Source organism: Drosophila kikkawai, chromosome 2L (assembly GCF_030179895.1).
Source record: "Drosophila kikkawai strain 14028-0561.14 chromosome 2L, DkikHiC1v2, whole genome shotgun sequence".
NCBI classification, from domain to species: domain Eukaryota; kingdom Metazoa; phylum Arthropoda; class Insecta; order Diptera; family Drosophilidae; genus Drosophila; species Drosophila kikkawai.
Window position 1 is genome coordinate 2892344 of NC_091728.1, and position 27825 is coordinate 2920168.

At 37.8% G+C, this 27825-nt stretch overlaps 4 protein-coding genes and 1 long non-coding RNA gene across 7 annotated transcripts; 3 read left to right on the top strand and 2 right to left on the bottom strand.

Moving 5' to 3' along the window:
- The first annotated feature begins 1507 nt into the window (after positions 1-1507).
- On the top strand, positions 1508-3700 carry LOC108086063 (leucine-rich repeat neuronal protein 2). Its single transcript, XM_017182881.3, has one exon. The coding sequence runs from the start codon at positions 1610-1612 to the stop codon at positions 3644-3646; it is 2037 nt and encodes a 678-aa protein (XP_017038370.1). The 5' UTR covers positions 1508-1609; the 3' UTR covers positions 3647-3700.
- Positions 3701-4006: 306 nt separating this feature from the next.
- On the bottom strand, positions 4007-6872 carry Spindly (spindle apparatus coiled-coil protein 1 spindly). Its single transcript, XM_017183035.3, has 6 exons — positions 6274-6872; positions 6044-6209; positions 5758-5973; positions 5553-5694; positions 5332-5430; positions 4007-5265 (listed from the first exon to the last, which is right to left on the bottom strand). Exons 1-6 carry the CDS (start codon positions 6790-6792, stop codon positions 4092-4094), a joined length of 2316 nt encoding a protein of 771 aa, XP_017038524.1. The 5' UTR covers positions 6793-6872; the 3' UTR covers positions 4007-4091.
- A 504-nt stretch (positions 6873-7376) lies between these two features.
- On the top strand, positions 7377-9252 carry IFT57 (intraflagellar transport 57). Its single transcript, XM_017182890.3, has 3 exons — positions 7377-7708; positions 7794-8556; positions 8873-9252. Exons 1-3 carry the CDS (start codon positions 7406-7408, stop codon positions 9031-9033), a joined length of 1227 nt encoding a protein of 408 aa, XP_017038379.1. The 5' UTR covers positions 7377-7405; the 3' UTR covers positions 9034-9252.
- A 5490-nt stretch (positions 9253-14742) lies between these two features.
- Positions 14743-19627, bottom strand: LOC138929689 (uncharacterized). Its single transcript, XR_011445929.1, has 2 exons — positions 19469-19627; positions 14743-15039 (listed from the first exon to the last, which is right to left on the bottom strand). It is a non-coding gene; the product is annotated as an uncharacterized lncRNA (long non-coding RNA).
- drm (odd-skipped family member drumstick) lies at positions 16927-27748 on the top strand. 3 transcript variants are annotated; one of them, XM_070289210.1, is made up of 3 exons: positions 16927-17067; positions 23681-24438; positions 26724-27748. In XM_070289210.1, the coding sequence occupies exons 2-3, from the start codon at positions 24218-24220 to the stop codon at positions 26767-26769; spliced, it is 267 nt and encodes an 88-aa protein (XP_070145311.1). In that variant the 5' UTR covers positions 16927-17067; positions 23681-24217; the 3' UTR covers positions 26770-27748. The 3 variants fall into 3 exon arrangements, with proteins under 3 accessions (XP_070145311.1, XP_017038509.1, XP_070145310.1); XM_017183020.3 differs by lacking the exon at positions 16927-17067 and adding an exon at positions 17566-17750 and having other exon boundaries at positions 25994-27748; XM_070289209.1 differs by lacking the exon at positions 16927-17067 and adding an exon at positions 17566-17750.
- Positions 27749-27825: the final 77 nt, after the last annotated feature.

Below are 27825 nucleotides of genomic sequence, written 5' to 3' on the forward strand. Positions count from 1 at the left end.
ACAAAATGTAAAACTCTCTGAGAGCGCAGCTGAAACGAAAACTCTCTCGTTCGCTACTTTTGTTGTTGTTTCGTGTGGGAGGGAGAGTTATAGAAAGGTGATCTTTACCCAAAGCGGTCTCAGAAAAGCAGTCTTCCTGCTCTTCAACTTGTAGTGCGAGAGAAAATAAAAGAGGGTCTAACTGAGAAGTTTCTTTATTTCATTCTTAATCGAGGCCTCGCATTACCTTTATATTGCAAACTTTTAGTTAAACAATCTTCCGAAGAAAAAACAGCATGCTCGTCTAAAGTCTAGAATAGAAGATTTTCTTGTTTGTCTGAAATGTATATTTGTTGCCAGACAAAGCCAATGTCTCTCTTTAATATCAATATAAATTTCTAAATATTTTTGGAATAAGTTTCCATAAAGCTTGTTCTATACATATATATTTTATACCCAATATAATACATTATAAATTTATATATAATGTATAATATATGTCATTATATTATTATAAATACCTGCAAAATTATTAAAAGGTTCCCCTTTTAAATTTAATTTCTGGTCTAATTCCACCTCCTCCCTCTGATGATCTCATTCCCCACCTCTTAAGTACCTGACCAACAATTGGCGTTCCAAAATGTGCAATGTAAACAAAACTTTCCAAAGAAATCATCTCAGCTGATTCACTAAGTATATCCCCTCGATCGCATATAGATGTGTATAAATATGTAAACAATTTCCACAGCCACTTGGGTGGAGCATGGATTTTCTGTGCGAAAAGTGTTTTGGAATTGGAATGATTTCTGGGACAGAAGGTAAAGGGGGCAGGAATCTCAGGCCGATGACAGCTGAGAAAAAGAAAAAAAGAAGCAAAGCAAATAGGAAGCATTTATTCAGAGGAAAAAGAGAGTCACAGAGAGACCACAGAGAACGCCAGGCGGTCTAAATATATAACAAAGATGCTCTCAGAAATAATTTTTAATATTAAAACAACTAGAAAGGCTAAGGTTTTTAGAGATTTTGAGACTTTAAAGATACCAATTATTAAATATTTAAATTTTTAAATTTTGGAAAAGAAAAGAATATAATATAATTGAACTGAGTCCTAACTTAAAGGATTTTTATATAAACTTTTGACATATTTTTAAAAATAATTAAATATATTAAAATATAGTGATTAGTAATCATTTATATTTTAAATAATTAGAAAATTAATCAAAAGATCAAAAATCAAAGTATAAATTAAGAAACCATTTGCCTATTTTGTACATAATTTTAAATATATAAAAAACCACAAAGCTTTTATTTATATATTTATAAAATTCTTAATTAAGATTCCACCCTTTCTAAACACCCATCATACCCCTCCCAGCATCTTGGCTAATAGGTATCCATATTATCCGAAACGAAGGCACGGCCAGCGGGGCGCAGCATATTGAAATGGAAGCCAAAGGTGCGCTCCGTCGATGGCTTTCCACTTTTCAGCGGTTCAGTGTTCGGTGTTCGGTGCTCGGGCTTTTCCCCAATGTGAGGGTCGCCTCTCAGTTTGATTTTCGCACGCGACGCGAGCAAGCGGATGAAAGCGGCTCTCCTAAAGATTAGTGAATATCCGCGGTGACACGCTCCAATGACCCGCTCGCGGCAGATGACGCAGTGCGTCTTCCTCGTTCTCGTTTTGCCAATGATTTTGTCACACGTGCTGCTGGGTGCTGACGCTATTAATGATGATGACTTGGTGGTGTCTTCCGGCAATGTCACAAATACAACATCATCATTATCATCTCCTGTTACTCCCTCTTGCGTCATCCGGGCGACGCTCTATGTGACGCCTGCGCTAGCCCGGAGTAGTGGTGACTTTGGCCTGCCCCTGGACATAGATTGCAGTGGAAACTTTAGCCAGGAGCTGAGTCCCTTTGATTTGGGAGCCCAGAGGGTGGCAGGGAAGAGGCATGTCCTTCTCGATGGCTCACAGACACCGCCGCTGGGAGTAGCTAGCTATGGCTTGGAGTATTTGGATAATTGCGTGGATCTGGAGAGTCTTGAAATCTATAAATTTGTGGGTGATGAGACCCTGAAACTGAGCTGTGGAGGAGCACAGCTGCCCAATCTCACAGCTGTTAGTTTCAAGGATAATGAATTGGGTGCTTTGAGAGCTGAGACCTTTCAGGATTTGCCACAACTGAAAAGACTTGAACTAAGGAAGAACTCTTTAAAATTTCTAGAGATCCTGGAAGGTGGCCAGAATCTACAGGAGCTCATCATACAAGATGAAAGGGATTTGTTGCTTAAAGATAATGACTTCCTTCGAGAGCTAACTGAATTAAGGAAATTGCATTTGAAAAATATAAAAAATATAGAAGATCAATTTTTTAATTTTTTGCCTGAAAATCTAACAGAGCTTCTGGTAGAAAACACACCCATTCAACCAGGAGACTTGCTCTTAACCCAAGGCATATCCCACCTAGTCAATGTCAGCCTCACCAACTGCCAGCTAAGGAGTTTCTCCCTGGAACCACCAAGAAATCTGGAAATTACCCACCTCAACCTGAGCCAGAATGCCTTAAAGTTCCTGAGATTAAGCTTTCTGGATGGACCAAGCTCTCTGAAAAGTCTAGATCTTAGCAAGAATCAATTAAAAAACTTGGACATCAAGTGGTTTTCTAGGATGACCAGTCTTGAGAGGATTTTCCTGCAGGATAATCACTTTGTCACCCTGTCCCTCCTCCAATTGCTTACCAGAATTGCACCTGTGACTCTCTACCACCTGGATTTGAGATCCAACGAGTTGATGAGCCTCAAGGAAGGGGAAAGAACCAACGCTGCCTATTGGAATCCCCAACTACGACTTCTGATCGATGGCAATCCTTGGAGCTGCCAGTGGCTATTGAATTTTTCACACACTCAACCGCAGCTTTTCCGGCTTTTCCAATATTCCAAATACATTTCCCACATCAATGTGAATGGCCTGAGTTGCCTGCCTCAAGAAGCGCCCACGGAGCCACCAGCCAAGCTGCAAAGGATTATGCAGGTTGTAATCAATGGTTCAGAGGCCTCTGGAGCTCCTGTTCCCGTGATACATCCTCCAGGAAATGTGTCCAGCTTTACTGTGCTGTATGGCAATCCCGTGCAACTCCATAGAAGTCAGCGTCAAGGAGCCCTGATTATTGTCTTCATGCTGCCCCTGGGCATTGCCCTGCTCTTCCTCCTATTGTACTTGTACCTCCACTGCGAGCGACTCTTCCATTTGTCCTACTACGTCTCGGGTTTGCCCTGCTTTGGTGGCGGAGAAAAGACCTCTTCCCGGTTTGTGGATCATGTGGATATTGTCAGATATCCCATAGGTAATGGCTCTTCCCCAGTGGATCTGGAAGCGGATCCTTTGCCCGATGGCTATGAGACGCCTGTGAGTGGGGCTGCCTCCATTTGCAATTGCACGGGTAATCACAGGGAGAGTGCTTGTTCGAGGACCCACCATGTCACCTACGAGGCCTTGCCAGCCGAGCTGCCTTATCAACTGTATGCGGAGATCAAGGAGGATCAGGATCAGGAGGAGACGGAAGAGATGCTGGGAGCGAAACCAACGGCTCCCATATACGATCATCTGTCTTTTGAGGAGGAAGTAATGCCTAAGGAGAAGCAGGAAGAGACGAGGGAGATTTCTTAAGCCTTATAAAAAATACACTGTGCCATATTTAACACTGAAAAAAATAAACTGTGAAGTTAGAAATAAAAGTTATGTTATAGAAAATTAAAAAAGTAAGTGTTTAGTGTTTTTAACTCATTTTAAATCAAAGAATTCCTTTGGTTAAAATATTTGGGCAAGTATTTTACCATTTCTTTTGATGTTTTAGTGAATTTAAAGCAGGGCTGGCCTCACAAAATAATCTAAAAACTATTAATTTACCTTAAAAATAATTAAATTTAAAGCCAAGATAAACTTCTTGTTTTAAAGTTGTGCTTTAACTTAAAACCTATATATTAAAAATCACCCAAATTTTAAAAAGAAGTTTATTTTCTCATATTATTTTGTATATTTTATTTTCTCATATTTTATAATCTAAAATTAATATCTAAATTCTTGTCCAAAAGCTTCTTATAAATTCTCTCAATCATTTCATTGTGGCTTTCCTTGAACTCACAACAATGCGACGAACTATAGGCCTTCGAATTGCAGGCTTTATATCCTTGACATCCTCCGTTTCCGTAGGCTTCTCATTCTCCTTGGCTGCCGCCAGCTCAACTGGACTCAAATTGTGAATGGTGGGATCGCTCTCGCTGAACTTGACCACCTTGTGGGAGTCCTCGGCGAAGATATCCCTCTTTTTGGACAAAATGGAGCGCACATTTTCGTCCTTGATAACAGCCAAGCGTACAGGTGTACCCTTGCGCTGGGGTTTTTGAGGCGTGGGACTATCAAGGATTTCTATGGCTCCAGTTTTGGACTTTGAGGGTGTGAATTTTTCCTCTTCATCATCACTTTCTGTTTTGTTATTTAAGAAATTTAATTTTTTAACAGGAGTACCCCTGCGTTGAGGTTTAGCAGGCTCTTCTTTTTGGTAAAGTAATTCTTCGTTGGACTTGACTTTCAAAGAGCCCAAAAGGTGTTTAACGGGAGTGCCTTTCATTAAGGGTTTGGGCAGGGTTTCCAATTGTATCTCTTCTTGGACTTCATTCTGATTTAGATCTTTTTGGAGCTCAGGGGAGTCTTGTTGGTTTTTGTTTTTTAGGGGATTCAGGAGACCCCTGACAGGTGTGCCTTTCATTTGGGGTTTGGGCATGTCTTCAAGGGGTTCTTGGGGTATTTCTTCAAGGGTTTCTTGGGGTATTTCTTCCTTAATTAAGGGAGCCTCTTTATGGGGATCAAAATCCTTTAGCTCTTCTTTAATTTCAAGAGCTTCTTTTGACACATTTTCCTGGTCTTTTTCTTCTCCTAAAGAAACTTCTTCCCTTTTAATTTTAAAACCCATTATGGTCTTAACACCTTCAAGTTTCTCCAAGGGTTTGAAGCCAGGCTCCTTTTTAATTTCCACAGGAATTTCTTCAGACAAAGTTAGATCCTTTTCAATAGGTGTTTCCAGTATTATAATTTCTTCTTTTTTAGGGATTTCAGGTGGAGCATTAACAGCCAAAGGAGTTGCTATTCTTGGCAAAGCAGCCTTAAGTTCCTCCTCCTGTATATTAAACTCCATGGCCTGCATGGGTTTAAAGCCAATTTTGTGCTCTGTCAACAAATTTTCACGATCTATGAGCACGCAGCGGGATTTCAAAGACTCAAAGCGCCAGCTGTTGATAAGAAATCAAAGAAATCTTTTAAAAAACTTTAAAAATTTATAAATAAACTCCTTATACCGTGCCATTTCCTGCTGCACCGAACGCATTTGATCCTCTAGTCCAGCCTTTTGTATGCGCAAACTGTGAACCTGGGTCTTCAGCTCATGGGTTTCGCGTCTAAATTGTTTAAGTAAGGAAATGGATGAGGAGGAGTGGAGTGGAGTTACCTTTTATGTTAACTGATGAGCAACAACAGGGCATAGCTGGTGAGCCTGTCAATGCATTTGGGCAACTCATACTTGCAGAAATCCAACATTGAATCCAGCCAGTTGACTGCCTTGTCTTTGGCCAAATCACGCAGGCGCTCCTGTGAGAGTTTTAGCTGCTTTTCCAGGCTGTCATTGGTGGCCATTAAATAGCGAATGCGTTCGTTTAACTTGCCTTTGGGGAGAGTGTAAATAAAGTTATTAATTTATATAGAAAAATATTAAAAATTATGTTTACTTCTATATGTCTTGTCTGCACTGCAAAAAATAGTGCTGCAAGCCTGTAACTCTGAGTGCATAGCCACATTTTCACGTTTTAAGCGTCTTATTTCAAACTGGCTATCCGCATAGGTCTTTTTCATTTCCAAATAACTCTTTTTCTGAGCCGCCAAAAGCTGCTTCATGGCCTGCCTTTGGTCATCCACCTCGGCGAACAAGGAGTTGCCTTTGCGTTCTATTGAAATTTTTAAATACATTAAATATTAAATAATATTTATAGAGCTTAAAAAGTGTCTTATAATCACCATTATTCTCAGGAGCCGAGGTAAGCAAGGCTATCTTGGCATTGGCATCCACCAGCTGCTCCTGGCAGCTCTCCAGCAATTGGAGTTTCTCCTCCAGCTCATCGCGCTTGCAATTGAGATTCTGTTCCAGGCAACTCACACGATCGGCCAGGCATTCAAGGGTGTTCTGAGTTAAATTTCAGAATAAATTCATAAATTTACATACATTTTAACTATAAAACCATATTTACATCCTTCTCAGCCACTGAAAGCGTAATCTTCACACTGTTCTCCTCGTAATCCGCCAACTTTTGCATCATTTCGGAGTTCTCCAGCTCCAAGGCATTCACACGCGCCGCACACTCCTCATGGAGATCCCTGGAACTCAAGCTGGCTCGCTCTAACAGCTCCTTTTCCTTAGCCTCTAGTAGCTTCTTTAAAGTCTTCCCCTCCTCTGCCTTCTGGTCGTAATCCTGCTGCAGGGATTCCTGCTCTTCTTGCAGGATGCGATACTTGCGTCGCAGATCCTCCAGCTCTTGTGAATCCCCGCCAGTGTTGTTCGGCTGCGGCTGAGAGCTAAGCTGTTCCAGTTCTTGGGTGAGATAAGCCTCTGCAGCCAGGGCAGTGTCCAGATTGCGCTTGAGTTCATGGATTCTCTGGGCATCCTGGTCGCTTTGCGTCTTCAAATGCTGGTGGCGTTGGTGTAACAGCTTGTACTCCTCCACAATATCGTCCACGGCGAGGGCTTTCAGGTCCAGGTTGTTGTACATATTGCACAAGTGTGGGTTTAGCCCAAAAAAAGTAAAATTCTCTTCTTAGAAATTGTTTATTTGTGAGTTTTTTCAAAAGTGACGCTAGAGCAGGAAACAAATCGATAGATCGATGTGTATGATATCGATATATTGATAAATATCGATTTTTGTGGTATGTTGCACTGCTTTGGCAAGCAGTTTCTGGCAGTTTCTCACTGCAACTAGGTCTGCTTGCCTTTTTTCTTGAGAATAATTTTCCACTGCTTTACCGACCTATGAAGCTGCAGTGCGGACGCAAACCTTGATGTGGAAACTAGGTGCTGTGTATCCAGTTTTAAACCTTTTTTAACGGTAATTTATAATCTGAAAAAGCAGCAATCATTTTTAATTTTTAATTTAATTTATTGTTAAAAACTTAAAAGTCCAAGTTTTTAGTTTTATAACAACCACAACTAAAAATAGTATAAATATAAGCAATATTTTTCAACCCCCTTAAGCATGCGTTTGTTTGGCCTTTTTCCGGTTACCAAGGAAACCCTTTTCTTTTTGTTTTTCAAAACAACTTGTTTTACTTGTACCACAAACTTTTATTTTAGTCAAAATAAATACAAAAAAAAAAAATCCCGCAAAAATGCAGCAAGAAGAAGGCGCCGCCGAAAAAACCCAGCAGCAGTTGCAAAACTTTCAATCGGATGACTTACTGGAAAAACTGAAATTACTCAATTACGAGAAACATTTGCTAAAGGAATTTAAACTCAAGCCTTTGTCGCGTTTCTATTTTGTAAAGGCCACAAATCCCGGCGAGCAATTCTACATGTTCACCCTGATATGTTGGTGGCTGTCCAAGAAGCTGGGCAAGGATATGGAGCGACCGCAGGAATACGATGATCCCAATACAGTGGCAGCCAAGATAATACAAATGCTAGAGGAGATTGTGAGTAACAGTATAAGAAATGTTATTAAATCTTAAAACTTATAAGATTTAATTAATTATTTAATAAAAATCCTATATTTCCCAGGACGTCCCCGTAGATTTCCAACCCAATAAGCTTATACGCGGCGCCGGACCCATTTGCCTCATGGTCCTCGATGTCCTCTCCACCCAGGCCTGCAAGGTGGCCAAGGTGGGTTTTCAGCGGTTGCACATTGCCCAGGAGGAGGAGTTCCTCGGCGATTATCTCGAGGATAATGCTGAGATTATCCTTGAAAAACTGGAGGATGAACAGAATGCCGCAGCCTTGAGCGATGACAGTGATATGGAGCTGGAGGCTCATAATTTCCGGCAACTCAACTGGCTGAATCGTCCTCAGAAAAAATCCATTGGCGATGTGAATCTAGATGAGCGGAATCAAGAGCTGGATGCCCGGCTGAGTGACCATCAGGAGTGGCATTTGGAGTTGGAGAGAGTCCTGCCACATCTTAAGGTCTTTGTGAAAGCAGATGCCCGTGACTGGCGGACGCACATCACCCAGATGGATGCCTTTAGGAGCAACATAGCAGAGGCCTCGGAAACCACCCAGGCTCAGCTCAAGAAGCTCCACAGCGAGTTTACTTTTAGTTTGGAGAAAGTCGAGAGCCGCGAGAAGCATCTGAATAATGAGCTACAACCTTTGATTCAACAGTTTAAGGAACTATCCATCGAGTTGTCCACGATTCAGTACGCCCAGAATCAACTCCAAGAGGATACGGAGAAGCAAACAGCGCAGCTCAGTGAGGTGATGATGGAGCAGGAGCTCAAGAAGGAGGAAATGGAGCGACGTGGGCAGGTCATGTCCGATGGAAGTGAGTATGGAGGGGGGTTTTTTCGATATAAGAAGATTTTTAAGAAATAATTAAAACTAAGTTTAGTTGGATTTTGAGAAATTAATCTTATTTTTAAATCATAATAAAATAATCAAATATTTCCCTCTGTTAAAATCACCACCTTCTCCAGTAACACCTTGTTCCCCCACTCTTCTTTCTCTACAATGATAAGATATCTTAAAACCCTGATTCTGGTCAACAAAAATCTCAGAGCCCATAACTCTAATCCCTCAAAAACCACCCACAATGCTTTATAATACTCTAAATAAGGTGCTAATTCCCCGCTTATCTTCAGGTTCAGTGCAACAGATCAAGAAATCGATCGCCAAGCTGAAGGAGGACATTGCTCAGCTCAATCTGGAGGTGGCTCTCCTGGTGCATGCCCACGACCAGGATATTGTGGTGCGGCAGTTGCTCAGCGATCAGCAAACCACCGATCTGGCAAACAATCCATAAAAACCCAACCAACCGATAAGGATTACTTAGCATATAAATTTATGTCTATATCCGCGGGGATGTCCCAAGCCCGATCGTTTCACACCTTGCGAATGGGTGTGCGGTTGCTCTCGTTTACATGCGATCTGTGAGAGATATGTAACTACACTGGGAGAAACGTTAGAGTAAGAAAAGCTAAATAAAATTGTTGACCAAATGTGGTTTTGGGATATTTGGGAATAAGTTTAAAAATTTGATAATATTATTTTTTATAATATTTAAAAATAATCGGTGTGTGTTTTTTTTATTTTCTTTTTTTGTTGTTTAATAACCTGTATTTGTTTTTTATTATAAATTTTGTTGAATTTTAAAATATATTTTATAAGTTAAATCTTTGCGTTTCCTTCTTTGAAAATGTGTATTACATATTTATTTCAGTGCATTTTTACGCTAGAGCGAGATAGCTTGCGGGACCACCGGCGTTGCCCCGCCCGCTTTGGCGATCGTTTGATTCGATCGCCGTTTGCCGCTGATAAGTTTCGTAATTGGTTGCCAAGCCAAAACCAAAAGGGCGGTCAATTATCACCTCTTTGTTATCTGCTCCTCGGACAAACACACACACACACATACGCTTACCGACACCTACAACAACACGCGCGTGCGATCCTTCCAGATAACGGTACGGCAAGAGAGGCAAGAGCGGGACGGAAGCAGCAGCTCTTGCGCTATCGCCTATTGCCTATCTGCTTTCGCCCATGGCGCACGTACTTGACAGAAGTCGCCGCCGCCGTCGCGTAACTGTGCACTGAGAGAAAAATTAACAAAAAAAAGTTAAGCCAATTAATTTAATGGACTTTTTCGAAGCAAACCTATGAATCCATTTGAATTGTTTATAAATGATATTTTATAATATTTAAAAAATAATTCTATAACATTTCTTCAAGTGTAACCGCAACCATAACCTAACCAAACTGGCATCTGGAAAACCCTCGACATGCGGTAAAGAGGTGCTGGACCACTGCATCCGTCATTCTCAAATAATATCCCAAAAGAACATTGTTTACTAAACTTTTTTGTTTGTCCGCTTTTTGGCCCAGTAACTAAGATAAAGATAAGCCAGTTGGCAAGTTGGAAAATTGGGAGTTTTCCTTTGTTTTGGCCAAATGTGGCATTTTGGTTTGGCCCGCAACTTGTTAGGAATTGCTTGTATGGCCTGACCAAAGGTGCTAAAAGGTTTTTCCAAAACGCAAAATACACAGCACTCTTGGAAAAGCGGAAGGAAAATAAGTATAGGGATTTTCCGCAGTTGGAAAACATGCAGCGGGCGACTAAAATAAAAATGAACTAATTATTAATTTAAAGTTTTATTACGATTTCTAAAACAAAGCAAAATTGAAAATACTTCCACGTCTTTCTATCTACGCCTAGTGCCATGTCGTTCTCCTTTTCCTTCCTTTATGTGTCTGTCCCCCCACTCGTTTGCTCCATCTCGCTCTCTCCTGTCTCCATCTGCACTCTTTTTGCTGCTGGGGCTTTCCACTTGGCATAAATTGCATTATTATTAGGCTTATTTGAAATGCGCCGACCGAGCCGAAAAAAAACAACAACAAAAACAAAGAGCTGCTGCAGTGAAATTGCAAAAGCTCACTCAGCCCCCAAAGAGCAGCCAGCCCAACAACAAAGGCAGCAAAAAGGAAGGAGAAGCAGCCGAAGAAGAAGAAGAAGAAGGAACGTCAGTAAACTCGATTGTTGTTGCTGTGTGTTGCTTTTACTGCTTTTATTGTTGTTGCTGGTGCGGTGCAAAAAGCCAAAAAGCTACTGTTCATTTCCCACGGTAGGACTTCTCTCTCTTTTGCACGCTCGCTCTCACCCGCTCTCTCATCGCAGATGCCATTCCATTCCAATGAGACTGAGTGACTGGCAGCAGCAGCAACAATAACAAACATTAAGCCTCTCTTTTGGCTGCTCCCATTGTTGTTGTTTCGGTTTGAGCCTGATTCAAGCTTCGTTTTTATTTGCATTCGGCTTTGAGCTTCGGCTTTGGGTCTTTTTTTTTTGTGGGAGGCAGGCTGACTCTCTTGCTCTCATTGTCCGAGCTCGTTGTTGTTGTTGCAGTGCGAGTACTGGGGATGAGTTTCATTTTCTCATTGTTTATTTTACAGGTGGACTTCGGTAAAGGGGATTTTATTATGTAGGAAAAATTGTTTAAGAAAATATTAGCAAAGATTTAAGAATAAAAATTAAAATTATTAAATTACAATAAACATTTGTTAAATATCAATTTTATTACATCCTGAAAAGAAAAATCTTATAGGATATATGGGATATGTTCTTGCTAATCCCTGTTCTTCAGGTTTCTCTGTACAGAGACCTCACCACAGAAAAGAGTAAACCTGTTGCCCCTTTTCGACTTTACTTTGAATGAACAAAAATGTATAGTTTTTTTTTTTAACCTTTTTTTTTGGCCCTGCGGCTAAAAGGCATTTTGTGAGCATAAATCGTGAGGGGATCGGAATCGAATCTCTCTGCATATAGCTTTCTCGTTCTCTTATTCCCGCTCGCTCTCTCCCCCAGAATCTCTAAGCCCTAAGCCCAGGCGCCACCTACCCCAGAGATATGCCAGGCCTTTTGCCTGGATATGCCCTCGCCTTTTGTAATTTCTCAATAAAAATGGAAAAACTAATAAATTTCGAACCCAACTAGCAAAGTCGGAGGCTCAAGTCCCAGCGGGCGGGCTACTGGAAGCACGACAGACCGACAAAAAAAATTATTTGTTTTGTCATATATGCAAAGTTTCATAATTTATGATCTAATATAGTATAAAAAAGAAAAAAATATAAAGAAAAAGTTTTTTAAATTGAAGGATGAAAACTTCGGCGCTACCCATTCACAAAAAAAAAGAAGAAAAAAGAAAAGAATTGTGGAGAGAAAAGAAAGAAACGACGAATTCATTGAAAACTTTAAAGATTTTTTGGGTTTTGGGTTGGGTTTCGACGCTGTGTGGGATATCTGGGATCATTGTCAACATTTTGACCGCTCGCTGTGCCCGTAATCATCAACGGTCTATGCCCCCTCGAGGCCCCTTGAAGCCCCTCTATATGTAGCCCCCATTTCATCCAAAAATTTGGTAAGAGTGACGCCGCCACCAAACATCGATTTAAATGCAAATCAATGTAATAAAACATTTTTGTTTGTGATCTTTTTACTGTGCCTGGGTATAGATTTACACTAAGAACAACATTTTAATAAATATTTTAGGTTGAAATTAAAAATATGTATACAACTAAAGGATCTATCGTAATATTCTTAAAATTTATTTGAAAAACTTATTGTAAAGTTCAGTTTTCTTTTTTAAAATTCCCAAAAAATTCTAAACCACTTAATATCTTTCTGTGCACTGTAGTAAATGTCGCCTGGGTTAACCTTAAACTATTAATTTCGAATTGAAACCATGGGGCACCCACGCAAGGCGACACCTTTGAGATTATAATATCCCCCATTTTTTCGGAACGGAAGTTCGTGTGGCGCTTAGGATAAAGAAAAAAGACCAAAAGAACTAAATTGAACGTAAATCAACTTAGAATCCAGGTGAAAAAATACATGTGGGCCGGTGTAATTTGTTTAGAATTGGGGTATATTGTGTGTGTGTTCCAAAGAAAATCACACAATTTACAAGGTTTTAAGGTGGAGATTTTCCATTTAGAAACCGAGGAGACATGGGTTGACACCTTTCGAGATCAATTGGTCGGTGATAAGTGCCATAAGAGCCGACTTACAATGCATTTATATGGATGAGATCAAGTGGTAAAGTGTTTTAATGGTCAATAATCTACTTTTGAACACATTTGTGTCACAAAAAGGGTCCATAAAGGGTACTGAGACAAGGTTTTGAAGTGTGATTTCTTAATTACATTTTACAGAATTTAAAAAATATGCTTTCCAAATTTATTTAAATTTTAAACTTTAAACAATGAACACCGTTTTCCTTCTGTTTTCTGCCAAACTTTAAAAGCTTTTGCCACACACTTTGCCTACTTCTTTATGGCAAATTAATAACCCAAAAAAAGAGACAAACAAAAATTCCAAATAAACCACAAATTTTTATTAATTCCTATGGCGGCTGCCTAAACAATCGGGTCGATTCATAGAGTTCTGCAGAAAATACTACCGAACCGCACCCCAATTATAATAAAAATAGGGAAAAAACCTTTGCTGCTGCTACAGAAGTGACAACAAAATTAAAATTTACGAAATAAAAATTAAAATTAAATAAAACACAACAACAACCACAAAAAGCGAACAATGAACGCGGCACTGAAACCGAAAACCGAACAACGCAAAATTAGCATACAAACTGAGAAAAGATTTTTTTTTTTTTGAAGCTGCGCGCATATCAAATGAGCTGATCCGGAGATCAAGTTTTTTTTTTTTTGGGGCCAGTTCATTCAGCTTACGGATTCATTGATAGATCGCCAGCCGTTCGCCAAGAGAAGAAGACTAACTGTTAAAATAGACACATCAGCCCCGGCGCGACTTTACGACGGGGACTATAATTCAAATTTATGTGAAAACACACAAGTCCGGGCCGAAAAAATAAATCAAGTCACGACTATAGCTTAGGGTAGATGGGTAAGATGCACTTGGAAAAATATATGAGGTTTAAGGGAGGGGTATTAGGTTAGGAAAGGCATTTTGTAAAGAATTTTTGGGTTGTAAAGTTATAGAAAATAAATAATAATAAATAATTTTAGTTTTTGTAATAGTTTCTTTAATTTATGAAGGTTTTAATATATTAAAATGCAATCTTGCTAGCGATTTTGTACTGATTTAGAAGTTAAAGTACACCAAGAACTTTATATACATATTTGGGAATTATAAAGACTGGAAAAAAGACAAAATAATCTTTCAATTTAAAAGAATATTTAGTAGAGTTTATTTATAGGGCTTATAATAGAGTTTATTTAATTTTTCTGTAATAAAATATGTAGAAAAACGACTTGGGAATTATAGAGAAAAACTTGCTAAATGAAGAAGGTAGAAAATATCAATAAATCGATACTGTATTCGATATTTGAAGCAAAAATTATAAAGTAATGGTAGCAAATATCAATATTTGACTCAAAAGAAATAAAAATAGACTTTAAAATTAAGATCTTCAATAAACAAATTTATTAAAATTAAATGTGAAGTATGCCAATGAATGCTGAGTACTCCTTCTTAAAATTATAAAAATATTAATTATAATTTTTACCTTCCTTTTCTCCCTCTGTTTGCTGATGTCCCCCCTGTATTTCCAACACACCTTGAATTGAGGGCCCCAAGAGCAAACTGAAGCTAAATGACAACTGAGACAACTACCGTGTGCCAAATGAAGAGATGAAAAAATGAAAGAGATGGAACCAACCGCCTCGTCGTCGTCGTCATCGTCATCATCTCATCTCATCCTCGCCAAAAAACTGTTGACAACGCCTTGCTGCGGTGGCTGCGGTCCAGTTTCATTATTATTAACAACAAAAAATAAATACATACATATATTTTTATGATAAAAAATAAACCCAAACGGATCCCATTCAACGCCCACACGTCTTCGACATTTTACCCGCTTCTACAGATTCATCTCTGTATTTTTACCTTTATGTATATATTTATTATAATTTTTTTTGCATCTGTCGGTTGCTCTCTGGTCTTTTTGTGCTCCTCCAAAATTTATGTGACCGCATCGCTGCCGTATGAATTTTTAATTTTTTTCACCCAATCGTTTTTTTTTTTTTTTACGGCTGCCTTGCTGATGTTGTCTGATTTTGTTTGCCTTTTTAATTTTGGCAATTAATGAAATTTAATACTTTTGTGTGCACTGTCTGTCGGGCGCAGCATTCTTGTTTCGGCCTTAATTCGTTTTTATTGAAAAATATATTGGGAAAGTTGCCGGCAAAAGGAATTTGAGCAATATTGTTAAGGGTCTTTGTGAAATGACAGATTGGCTAAATAGATGATAGATGGGTTTAGAAAATGGTTTAGAAGAATGTTCTGAAAGTAAAAATAAAATTAAATGAATGGTAGAATGGATGAAATAAAATAAGTCAGAAAATATAATAAAAAGATTATAATTTAAAAAAATGAATATAAAAGATAATTTTCAGACTTAAATATTTAATTTATTGAATGAAGAAGTTATTGTTTTTTAACCATGAATACTAGAACTTAATTTTAAAACGCTTAATTTTGTATTAATATTAAAAAATTTCTGAAATATTATTAAAAAAGGTTTATACGAATTTTGCTTTCTAAAATATAGTTTTCTAAAAAATTTTAACCATTTTTAAACACATACCGACGACACAGGTTGTGCCTTTCCAGGAAAAACTGTTTATACAAGCTGATGTTTTTCCAATTAAACCTTTTAAAAATAATTAAAGCAACAAATTGAAACGTTTTTCATTGAATACAAAAATTTCAACACATTTCAAGCCCCAAAAATGGAGTTCTCAAAATTGATTTCTTAATTTTTCCAGCTTCATTTCTTATTTTATTTTTTTTTTTAGTTCCCTAATTAGTTTCGCCTTCATAAGGAAGCTCTGGACAATTGTCGATACATCTCCTTTTCGAGTCCGCTGATTGCCCATTTAAAAAATGCAAATTTTAACCAAAAAAACAAAGAAAATGAAACGAAAAAAGACAACAAAAAAACAAAAGCGAGGCGGACAGAGATGAAGCCATCAAAATTGGAGTTGAAATCTCAAAAACCAACGGATTGCACTTAAAAATGCCCAAAAAATCAACAGAAGAAGGCAAAAATAATTTGTTAAACTTTATGGACAGGCGAAAACGTAATTAAAAAAAAAATGGTCAAGCAAATCCTTTTTAAGCTCACTTAATTAAAAACACACAAGAGTTAATGAAGTTTTTTTATTTGTATTTTTGTTGAATGAAGACAGTTTTCGGTTTTCATTGAGAAATCGTAAAAGATAAACAGATATGGCAAAGGCACTGAAAATAAAAGATAAACAGACCATCAATATTTGGTGTTTTTTTCTTCTCGTTTTTTGTCTACTAAAAGAGGCCACACAAGCAGAAGAAGAGGAAGCAGAGGGCAGACAGAGCAAAGGCGGAGGCGGCAAAAGCCAAAGGAAAGGCGAGTGAAAAAAGTTTCCCAGGCCTCGAAAATAAAACAAAATGGAGCTACGAAAAAGAGAAGAAGCAACAGCTAGTAAGGGACAGGCAAAGGGGGGGGCGAAAAAAACGGTGCTGCGTAATACAGTTGCTCTGCTCTTGCTCTGCCACTGGTTTTTAAAGCCAGCCGCCCCTCTCGCTCGCACACACACTTGAGCGTAAAACGGGTTGAGAAGCAGTTAAAAAGAGCGAGAACGAGAGCGAGCAAGCGAGATGGACAGAGCGCCGCCCAAAGCGCCACAAGCCCAGGCCACGCCCACTTCTATGTGTAAGTATGTGTGGAAGAAAGTTACTGTTTCCTGAGAGAGAGCGAGCTTATCAAGCAACAGTTTATTATTAAGAACATAAAGCTATTTAACCACTCTTTATGGGCCCTGCACGTAAGATGATGAACTCACGCACTCATTAGGCCGCTTAAACTTAATTGAAATGTTGACTTACTTAAGCTTAATTAACAGTCAGCTCAGGTAACACGCCTTCGCACAGCAAAACACTCAACTCAACTCAATGCGCTCGCACACGCTCTCTCTCATCGCGCTCTTTGGCTCAGTCGGCGGCGACCAATCAGCGGTAGCACTCAAAACTCGTTTGCCGCTCAAGCCAACGCGAGCGAAAGGGACAGAGCGAGGGTGAGAGAGACTGGAGCGAAAAAGAAAAAAGGAAAAACACAAAAAGTTCAACCCATCAAGCTGAAGTTTTCGATCGTAACTGAGTTACGGTAACTCTGCAGTTGACTCTCGCGCACAGAAGCGTTCGGAAGTGAAATATATTTTATTAATAATATTACCCAACAGTTGCGGGCTACCAACGGCGTTTGTACCTGTGTATATTCCGCTTGCAGTGTGTAAATCTAACAGCAAAAACTTAGCGCAGCTTTCGCAATAGGTAAGTGCAAGTAGCACGCCATTTTGTGGCGTTTTTTCTGTCGGCTTGCTTCTGTTAGAAGGGACGCCATTTTGTGGCTACTGTTGAGGTTTTCGTTCAAGCCACCGCACTTACGCGTTTAGCTAAGAACAAAGTGAGTGCAACAGGGATGGCTAGAACGTTGCGCAGACGCAGTAGCCGAAGTTTTCCGTCCCTTTGCTCGGTTTTCAAGAACTTGCTTCGGCTACTGGTCTTCGTTTTTCTTCGTTTCGCTTCCAACTTCGGATCTGGATGACTCACACACACACATACACACACATACGAGCGAACACATTGAGTGCCACCGAATTGAGTAACAGACAGGGACAGAGCGATGATCTTCGGTCTTCGGCGCAGTCGCTTCCTCAACTTGCCAGCAGCGACGCCGGCAGCGGCAGCGCAGCCAGCAGCAGCGGCAGAGGCGACTACTATTTCTTTCAGTTATTAGTATTTCATTCATTCAACTTTGTGCCGCTCGAGCGTGCGTATACAGTTTCCTCTCATCAGTTCCTTCGCGACGTACCTTGATCGATCTATTCGTGTGTAGAAAGAAAACCCTAAGGAGAATAAGAAAATACATAAGAAAAACGAACGGAAAAATCCCTCATCTACTCTGTGACTACTCAAACAGCCCTGCAGAACGCGTAATACCAGTTTCCCATTGGGTAAGTCCCGTTGCTCCCGCTCTTCCCCGATTCTTCTCCCCACAATTCGGTAGCTGGAAAATGGCGTTCGTTCTACCTCCCTCTCCACGCACCCAGTGTCACTACCAGTTTTACGCCACTTTCATTGGACAACTGAAAAAACACCAAGAAATGAAGAAAAAGAAAAGAAGGAGAAGCGAAAACCCCACCAACACGTAACACGGTTGCGTGTGGCGCTCTCTCTCTCACTCTCTCTCCTGTCTGGCCTGGCGTTAGAGGGAGAGAGGTGCTGTCTCTAATATGGCGTGCGTGTGGGCCAACGGAGCTTTTTCGTATGTGTGTGTGTGTCCAATGAAAGCAGCGTAAAACTGGAAGCGGTGCAACAATTGGAAGGGGGAAGAATGGCAACAAGAAGCCGAAGAATGGTAGGGCTCTTTTGAGTCAAAAGTCTAAGGCGAAGGATTTGCTTTCTGGGGTTTTGAAATTGGGATTTTTAAAATATTCTCGAGATTTCTATCTAAAATTGTTTATAGGAAGAAACCCTTTGAATTTATGGAAACAAACTACTTTCAAATTCGCAGTCTTCTTTTTCTTTAAGAGTTTATTACTAAAATTATTGAAAATTATTGAAATAATACGCTTAATTGTTTCTCCAACCCTTCCCAGACCAATCACAAACAAATTATATTTTTTCACTTTATGATGTTTGATATTTTAGTTGATTATTGTTTTATTTCTTACGCACACACGACCGGTCACGTTCAAGATCAAAAAGGAAAGAGAAAGAGGTCAAGCCATACATTCCTCATACAAAAATACTTTTATGGTAATTTTTGTTTAACATGGCATTAGGGGATTTTGCTATGTTATATCCAACAAAAATCTTACCAAAATTCTTATTTTTCCTATAAATTAAAGTTTTGAATAATATTTTTCGAGATCTCCAAAAGCCCGTCGGCTTGTCTTCAATTTTGAAGCTGAAACTCTACCAATGGAAGCTCAAAGAATCGAAGAATTCGATGACTCAGCGGAGAGGCACTTCTTATAGATTGGACCAAAGCCTAGCTCATTGGAGGGTTAAAATTGAAAAGAACGCACAAATCACAGCGAATCATCGCCAAAAATGTCCAACAGATCATCATCTTCAACTGAGCAGCCGTTTTTTTGGACAAGTTTTTTAACTCATGAGTCATGAGTTGGATTTTTCGTGGGATTATGAAATGCCAAGTTTACCAACAGATGTTAAAAAAAAAAAGAAAAAACCTAAGTGAGTGACTAAAGGGATTAGGTTTTTCTGAAAAACCAGCGATTAGGATAAACCTGTCAACACCTGTGGGGGAAATTTCTATGAATCTAGGGAAAATTTGTGAAAGAAACAGATTTCAAGCTGTTTTTATTTTGGATTCTTCAATTTCAATTTATTGCTTTTATTTTAAAAATGAAGAAAGTTGAAGGTAATATTTAAATAGGGTTTTTAAGATATTTCGAGATTTTTAGTCGTTTTATTTTAATTTAATTTGTTCTATTTTATAAAAATAATATATTAAATATGTTTTTAAAACTATAATAAACTTTACTTCTTAAAACTTTGTTGAAAACTTAAAAAAAAAGCATAAATAATACTTATAAAGTCTCTGAAAACTCTTTGGAAAACTTGAGAAAATATGATACTTAATGTCTGTAGTTTCTGGAATTTTGTAACGCTTTTCCCGTCACCATTTCAATGTCGTTGTTCTCACCTTTCCGAATTTCCAACTGTGCCTGCTGATGATCTTTGACCTCGTCTGCCACAGACCGCCCGCCGTGCCTCATCAATTAAGAGTCTAATTAGCTAAGCGATTACGGTAAATGGTGGAAGATCTTCGCTCTCAGCTGGCAGCTCTAATCTGAGCCATCGTTTCTTTTTTTTTTTTTTTTTTGAGCAACTGTCATATCTTTAACAGCTAAAGGAAGGTGAGAAGCGAAGGAAATTGACTTTCGTTCCCAAGAGAAAAGAGGATCCCTCGTCTTGTGTCTTCTGTGTTGTCTTGTGGTGTGTTTGGGGTTCGACGTTCAAGGAGTCCTTTGTTCGAGTTGAAGTGGCAGTGCCACACATCCTTAATTGTATTTCCACCGACCTAAGGGTGTGTGTGTGCGTGGGTGTTTTTCCCGAGAATTCTGCGCCATTAGCACAATTAGATTCGTATCAAATGGAATCATCGGTGCCTTTGTCCCTTCAACCTTATGTCCTTTTATTGTCATTTATTCTCGCTTCGGTTTTTTTTTCACTTTTCGGTTGTAATTTTTAATGGCACCTTGCCAACTCACTGTCCGCCTCCTACGAAAATAACAAAAAAGAAGGTGAAAGAAGTGTGGTAATCGCTTTTGACCATGTCCCATGCCGTCCTGCGACGTGTGTGTCACTCTGAGCCCTTTTTGGATGCAGTTTTTGAGCCCTGTTATCGCCCGAAACCCGCTACACATTTATCTCGGGGTGTTAAACTGTAACTTTGAGTTTGAGGTTCGTGGAATAGTCCCATCCGACGCACTTACTCTGCTTGCAGATATTGTATCTGACAGATCTCTCTCACTCTCTTTTTTGCTGGCCATCTTTATTTTCTCTTTCCCATCGCTCTGCAAATCTAATTTCACGCAGCATTAACGCCTTTCGCATGCCCTTCACCCAGAGGAAGGATCATGCTGTGCCAAAAGATCTCCTCCAGTTCGTCCTGTGGCCGTGTGCTCTCTGTGTAATTATTTCCAGTGCGGATTAAATGGGATTATCTTTGGCGTTTGGACAACAGTTTATTATACAATATTTGGCCAGATCTGTGGGTGTTCGTTGGGTTCTTTATCGCTTTAGTGTTAAGCGGATTTGCAATCTGCAAGTTGCCAAATACTAACAGTTGGAGATCGCCAAAAAGGATCGAAGAAGGTGCCTCCAGGTGACGCCTTTTTCTTTGAGGTTTTTGGAGATTTGAAAAGGATTTTGTGAGGAATAAGATGAATTTTTTGACTTGGATTTTTTAGGATTACAACTTTAAAGCTAGCTAGACTTGATTGAAACCTTAATAATATTGCTCCCAGTAACCAAACAACTTCCCATCCCAAATTTCATCATGTTATGACCATCTACTCCCAAGTTCCCATGGTTAGTTTCAGCAATTTCTAAATTAACTGAGTCATTTGCACAGCTGGCCATTGGAGAAACCCTTTGGGGATTCTTCTGGCGTACACTCCCCTGCTGCGTTATGGCCAAGTGGTATCCTCTACAGTTGCCAAAACTCTACCAGTGTTTTCTTCATTAAGGTGGCGGCTGTAACAAGTTTATTTTTTTAATTGGCGCCTTGCCAATCGAAATTTATGCCGAAATCGATGCGTTGCGGTAGTTAACAACTGTTATTTTTTATGTAATTTTATTTTTGTCATTTCGGCGCCGCTGGATATTCTTTTTCAGGATATATATTTCCCAGATTTAGTGGCAGTTCGTTTTTTGTTTTTCTTTCGCTTTTGGGAATTTTTCTTTTTTGTTTTGCGAAACAAAAGCCAGGCGCTGACTGGTAGCGACAAGCGTCTCTCGGCGAGACCCGATATATTTCGATATTTATTTATATGTTATATGGTGCTTTCAGCTCGCAGCTGGAACACTTTCTGGGGACTGCGGCTGGGAAGAAGGTAACCGAATGGGTTTTGGGATTGGGAATGGGGGAATGGGAACCCGGGTTCGTTTTGGGGAGCTAACGTTGACAACAAAAGGCAAACGTCACAGCGGGTTGCCTGCACCGGCCGCAGACGGTACGTAGTTATTGTCATTATAACATTAATGCCCACTAAACATATTCAAATTATAACACTGAGTGTCCCGGACTGAGAACAGGCACTGAGAAAAATGTTGGGGTTGAGATGGGAAGTTTAGTTATACCTTGAAGTCAATGTACATGATATACTGTGGCGATTTTCAGAGCTAACAAATTTCTTGGTATATCGGTAGAATATTGATTTAGGACGATAAAGCCGATAGATATCGTTATTTGAACTCTGACTTATTCTAATTTATTTTATAAATAAACCAGTATATCGATAAAATATCGATGTTGTACGCTTTAGTCGATGTAAATCCATGTTTAACAGTTGCATTATCGGATTTCAATATAGGAAACGTGCAATTATCATTAATTTCTGGTGACTTTATATTTAATATTCATATCAAAATCATTCCATTTTATATATTTTGTTCTTCCCGGAGATTCTCCCATATCATCCCTAATTTTTTCCCAGTGCCCCAGGAGAACTCTGGCTAAGGTTCGGGTTCGAGCTGGGGCCTTGGGTCGCGCTGATCGCATTGGTCATGTCTGGGGCCTGGAAATGCCTTGGCCAAAAAGAAACTCCTCCAATGTTAATTTGTGTACACAATGTGGCGTCACATTGGCATTTTAACGCCGTTAATCATGCGACACAGGGCGCCTGCATAAGGCCATCCATTCGATATGGATTCTTTGGGTCCGGGTCTGCTCTTGCCCTGCCTCGGATCGGTCTCGCATTTGGTTATGCTTTGCTTTTGGATTTGGACTCGGATTTGTTTGCTTTTGGCTTTGGTTTTTGTCTCTGGAAAGCGTGGGCCTAAGTGGAGCAGGCAGGCAGCATTAGCCACGGGTTGCTCTCCGGGGTTAAGCACTCTATTTGGTCATCATTGCTGAATGCGTCGAATGACGATGAAATTGTCTGTGGCTTTCAGGACAAAAGGGAACACAGAGCCAGGGAAACCTCCAGATAGGTGTAATTCGAGCTGACAATTGAGTGAGCCCATCAATTTTGAGGTATAACTGAGTTGGTGGATTAAGATCTTAATGGTTTGGCAAAGGAAATAAGAACTAGCGATTCTAAAACATAATTTCTGAGGAATTTTAAGTAAAAGAGCAATGTTTAAAAGTAATTTTCAGCTTGATTTTGCTTTCCAACCTATGATAACTTGGTTTCTACTCAGCGAATTGTTCTGAAATTTGGTATAGAAACACTGACTACTCAAATATTTATTGTAAATACCATTCCCTTAAGGTACCCCTCTTCACTTAGTTAGCTTTCCTTAAACAAGTGCTGCCGTCGCCCCACTAATTGAACAATTGTGTTTGCGGAAGTTAAGTACAGTCTCTGAACGTCGGCGTTGGTGATTTGTAAATGTCAACACTGCCGCCGTTGTCCGAGGTGCGGGATTTTGTGGCTCATTTAATGACTCATATTGTCGATTTCATGTTGCGTGATCTCTCTGAGACAACTTGTATCCATAAGAAATAATGTCCATACGTAAACAGTTGTGGTTAAAATAAAAGCATCATAAATTACTGGGGGTTAATAAAGTAACAGAAGTTAAATTAAGGTATTTGTGGAATAGGTGTTGCTTTATTTTAATGAATGTTTTATTTGCAGTGTTTTTTAACGACTTTTGAAGCTTTATTTTTAAATAAAAATATTGAGATTGCATTTTTAAAATATTAAAAATATTAATAAGTATACAAAAAATATTAATAAATTATTTAAAATTTATAAGAATCAAAATTTCATTGTTAGGAATAACAGAAAATATCAAAAATATGGAAGTGTACGAATATTTTACGCGGTAATCGAATACACACATTTGATCGATAAATCTATAATGTATACAACAAATACACTCGAAAATTAAAGGAAAATAAATTAAATAAAATATTATTTGCTTATTAGGTAAAAATTCGATATAACGTTTTTTTTTTTCTTTGTTATATTATTTATATTTCGATTTTTGTTAATATAACACATCTGAGTTAGCATCTTGATAGTTTCTAAAAAATCTCACAAATCTCTTAATAATTTTTTCCACCAACGTAATTATTTAGGTATATTATTTTCGCTTAAAATTTATTTACCCATAAATGCTGTCGCAGGCGTTATGTGTTGCCAACTTTATTTAAACTTTTTGTGTCTCTCTCTGTTTTTAGGTGTTTGCCTTAAAGTGCGCCATAAACTAACAAAACTGAAACCTTAAAGTCAGCGACGCCCACCAACAGCAACTGGTCACCTGGACACGGCAGCAAAAACAAAAACAAAAAAAAAAAAGGGGAGGAGAGAGGTGAAATCACAGAGCTATATAGAAAAGATAAAGCCCCGGCAGCAGCAGCAGGAGGAACGACCAAGCAACGTTGCCGCTTTTCAGCGACGACCAATCAGCCCGAAAAAAGGCAGCAATTAAAGCGAGGTGTTATCTCCCAGATAGCGATTAGAGGTGGCAGAAAAAAAATCATAAAAAAATACAGAAAATAATACCCCTTTTGAGTGGAAAACCCCCCTAAGGAGAGAGCACTTTGGAGCGGGCTAAAAAAGTTCAGAGTGCCGTCCATAGAAAATCCACAGAACACGAGAGCGAGGCTCCTCAGTTCGGAGCACCTGAGAGCGCAGAGTACACCTGAGAAGAAAACGTTGGAGCTTTTTGTGTTGTTTTTTGTCGACGGAGAAGTATACACATATCGCCTGTCAAAATGTTTGCTGTAATGCGAATCGACAACGATGACTGCCGGTCCGATTTTCGCCGCAAGATGCGTCCAAAGTGCGAGTTCATTTGCAAGTACTGCCAGCGGCGATTCACCAAGCCGTACAACCTGATGATCCACGAGCGCACCCACAAGTCACCCGAGATCACTTACTCCTGTGAGGTGTGCGGCAAGTACTTTAAGCAGCGCGACAACCTGCGTCAGCACAGGTAAGAATAAATGAGTTTACATTTAATTTAAGCCACAAGGAAATTTAATAAGTATTTTTATAATAAGTGAAAATTCTAGGAGATTGAATTGATTTTTAAATAAATTTTGCATTTCTATTTGTAATTTGTAGAGAACTTAATTCTTTATGACTTTTAAACCTTTGAAAACTGCTAAAAACAAACTAAATTTAAAGAAATTTAATTGTAATATATTTTTATTTTCGAAAACCTCGCCTTTAAATTACATTTTTTTAGTTTTCAAACTTTATTTATTGCCTTTAAATTGTATTAAACGTTTTAAATACAAAAGAATTTTGTATTTTACAAATTTGAATGATAAAATTTAATTTTATGGAAATAATAATACATACCTTTAAAATATATAGGCAACATTAAGCCATTACAAATTTTTTAGAATTTTTTTATTCAAATATTCAAGAGTTTTATTCACTTTTAAAATTAAGAAAATACCTTTAATTGCTGAATTAATTATTATTATTATTAATGGCTTATTGCTTAAGTATTTTAATCTCTTAAATAAAAAAGCAATGTAATTAATTCTTTTCTATTATAATTTTTAATTAAACTACTATTTTTCTAAGCTATAGATCACAACAAAATCATTGAATTCATTTTCTCTTTTGCCTTAAATCATTAACTATACCTGGAATAAATAAAATCAGCTTGAATCATATTCATTATCATATTTAAATAAAATGTAAATATATATAAATAGTATTTCATAAAATATCTTAGAGAAAAGTGCATGACTTAAGGATTTAAACGAACTGAAATTATACATATTTTAGATTATTTTTAAAAGGTGTTGGTTCTAGACATAAAAATAAATAATGTGTGAACTAGTAATGGTATTCCCTTAGGGGAAGTAATGCGAGCCAGATATTATAATTTGTGTTTACTCAAAAAGGGGACTTACTTTTGAGAGGGAAAGTTTATTTATTATTTGCATTTGGAAAAAAAGAAGCCCCTGAACTGTTGATTGTTTAAAAACTAGTTACATTTTTAATACCTTAAAGTATAAACAAATAAACCAGAAATCTGAAATTTTCCTTTTCTGTTTGTGTAATATTTAAATTAATTAAATCAATTTTTACATCAACGATTAGCCTAATTGGACTTTATTGTAATAATTGCCTTGACAAATTGAGCTATTAAAATAAATCTAAATAATAAACATTGTATAAATTATAATAAATAATAATATTTTTTATAGAGAACTTAACAAAATCCCACCAAATTCATTATCTGTAAATTCGATAAATTATTTCAGATAACGTCTCATTTTCACCATCAAAAAAGCTCTTTTTTTTTGTTTTATTGATAAAAAGCTTAATCATACTATATCAGCGCACTATTACATACACACAGTCATGTCTAACCAACTATAAAAGAGCCAAAATCATGTATTATTATTACTTTTTTTCTGGGGCATTCAGCACAAAGCTTTTTGTTAATAAAAATAATAATAAGAACAACCTTCAGCCACATCACGATTTTATACTCTATTTTTCTCTCTCTCTCTTCTATTTTGTAGATGTAGTCAGTGTGTTTGGCGATAAGCTAAAAAAAAACCATATATATAAAGATATATATAAATATATATAAAAAAAACAACCACAACACACAGAGCAATATATATATATATAAAGTAAAAACCGATATCTAAAAGCACCGCAGCACCAACAACAGCACGCAATATTATATCACAGCTATATCTAAAAAAAAACACAAACTGAATATATTGATTACTGAATGATTATTGAATACTGAATATACTGAATAAACTGAATACTGGAATGAATGGTATCTGATCTAAGCGGCAACAGCAACACCACACCACGCCTACTTCTTCTTCTTCACTGCACCAACACCACCACCACCACCACCACCCTAGGCATAAGTCAAAAAAATATATCCAATAAATATATTCTGCAAAATATTGCTTAAAACTACTAGATCTGCAATCTACAGCCACAGCCACAAGCGAATATCACGGATTATAAGCTAAAGGTTCAGGTGTTGGTTTCCAAATCTTTACGGTTATCTTGGTCTATACAAAACTGCACTCCCATCAACAGCTGAAAATAATTAAAAAACTAAAGAATTAAAGAGAATATTAAGAAGAAAATGAAAAATAGATAAAAAACCAAGCCAAGAAAATGTTGCGCAGGCGCAGCACCACAAAGGCAACATTGCTCCAAACTATTGCAACATGTATATTGCAGCAACAGCAACAACAACCATATTTTAAATAATATTTGCAGAAATCTACACATGGACACCTGTGGGCGTGGCTGCTATGGGAAGTGAATGAAGAAGAGGAAGAAGCAACAACACAAATCAGCAATTAACTAAACAGAGAACCAGAGTATTTAGTAAAAGTAAAGGAAAAACATTAAAGAAAATCTAAAGAGCAAAGAAATATTTTCTTTAAATTATGCAGAATTTTTCCTATACAAACTGCAATGTTAAATGTTAAAGAAATTTAAAATATTAAATACAATCAGCAGCATGTATCCAGCAACATTCCCGCATCAGCAACATGTATCAGCAACATGTATCAGCAACATATCAGCATTTCCAGCGCAGCAACAATCTACCAAGACGCACTCCCCAGCAACATGAAGACAACAATCATCTTAAATAATGCAACATGGTAACTGAGCAACAATGTTGCTGCTGGCTTAATTTTTTGTTGCCAAGTGAAAGTGCAATTAAGCTGCAGCTTTTTGTACTTTCCGCATAGCAACAAGGCCAGCCAGCAACATGACGCCAGCAACATTCAACAACAACAACAACTCAGCTGCAATTATCTTGCCTTAAAAATTGATTCAATAATTAATTACCATTTAATAATAATATTAAAATTGCAAAAAAATCAAAAAACAAAACACGAACACACACCCGCACACAAAAACGTACGTCATAAGTATTTGTATTTTTAAAAATCTAAAAGCAAACACGTTGAAAATGTATTACATAAAATTAATAATAATAATTAATAATATTAAATAATAAAAAAAACAATTATTAAATAAATATTTACGATATATGCGATTGTTTTGTTTAAGTTTAAATTTTAAATAAATAAAAAATGAGAAAAGAAAAAATAAGAAAAAGGGCGAAATTTAAGCGCAAATTTTAGCAACGAAAAAACAACAAAAATTGTTTATTTGTTTTTTGTTTCCTTTCTTTTAAGTGACCCGGCAATAAGATTGTAAATGTTTTTCCGCTATTTATGAATAATAATAATAATAAAATAATTAATAATGCCATCATCCCTTCTAAACATTTTCTGTTTTATTCGCAAAATAAATCAGCTAAAATAAAACCGCAATTTATACATAAAAAACCCTAGCGTTAAAA

Coding starts and splice junctions, on each gene's coding strand:
- IFT57 (XM_017182890.3), top strand. CDS start 7,406: ATGCAGCAAGAAGAAGGCGCCGCCGAAAAAACCCAGCAGCAGTTGCAA. Junction 7,709..7,793: donor TACAAATGCTAGAGGAGATT/GTGAGTAACAGT, acceptor TATATTTCCCAG/GACGTCCCCGTAGATTTCCA. Junction 8,557..8,872: donor GCAGGTCATGTCCGATGGAA/GTGAGTATGGAG, acceptor GCTTATCTTCAG/GTTCAGTGCAACAGATCAAG.
- drm (XM_070289210.1), top strand. CDS start 24,218: ATGTTTGCTGTAATGCGAATCGACAACGATGACTGCCGGTCCGATTTT. Junction 24,439..26,723: donor GACAACCTGCGTCAGCACAG/GTAAGAATAAAT, acceptor TAATATTTGCAG/AAATCTACACATGGACACCT.
- LOC108086063 (XM_017182881.3), top strand. CDS start 1,610: ATGACCCGCTCGCGGCAGATGACGCAGTGCGTCTTCCTCGTTCTCGTT.
- Spindly (XM_017183035.3), bottom strand. CDS start 6,792: ATGTACAACAACCTGGACCTGAAAGCCCTCGCCGTGGACGATATTGTG. Junction 5,695..5,757: donor TGCAGACAAGACATATAGAA/GTAAACATAATT, acceptor CTCTCCCCAAAG/GCAAGTTAAACGAACGCATT. Junction 5,266..5,331: donor GTGCAGCAGGAAATGGCACG/GTATAAGGAGTT, acceptor TCTTATCAACAG/CTGGCGCTTTGAGTCTTTGA.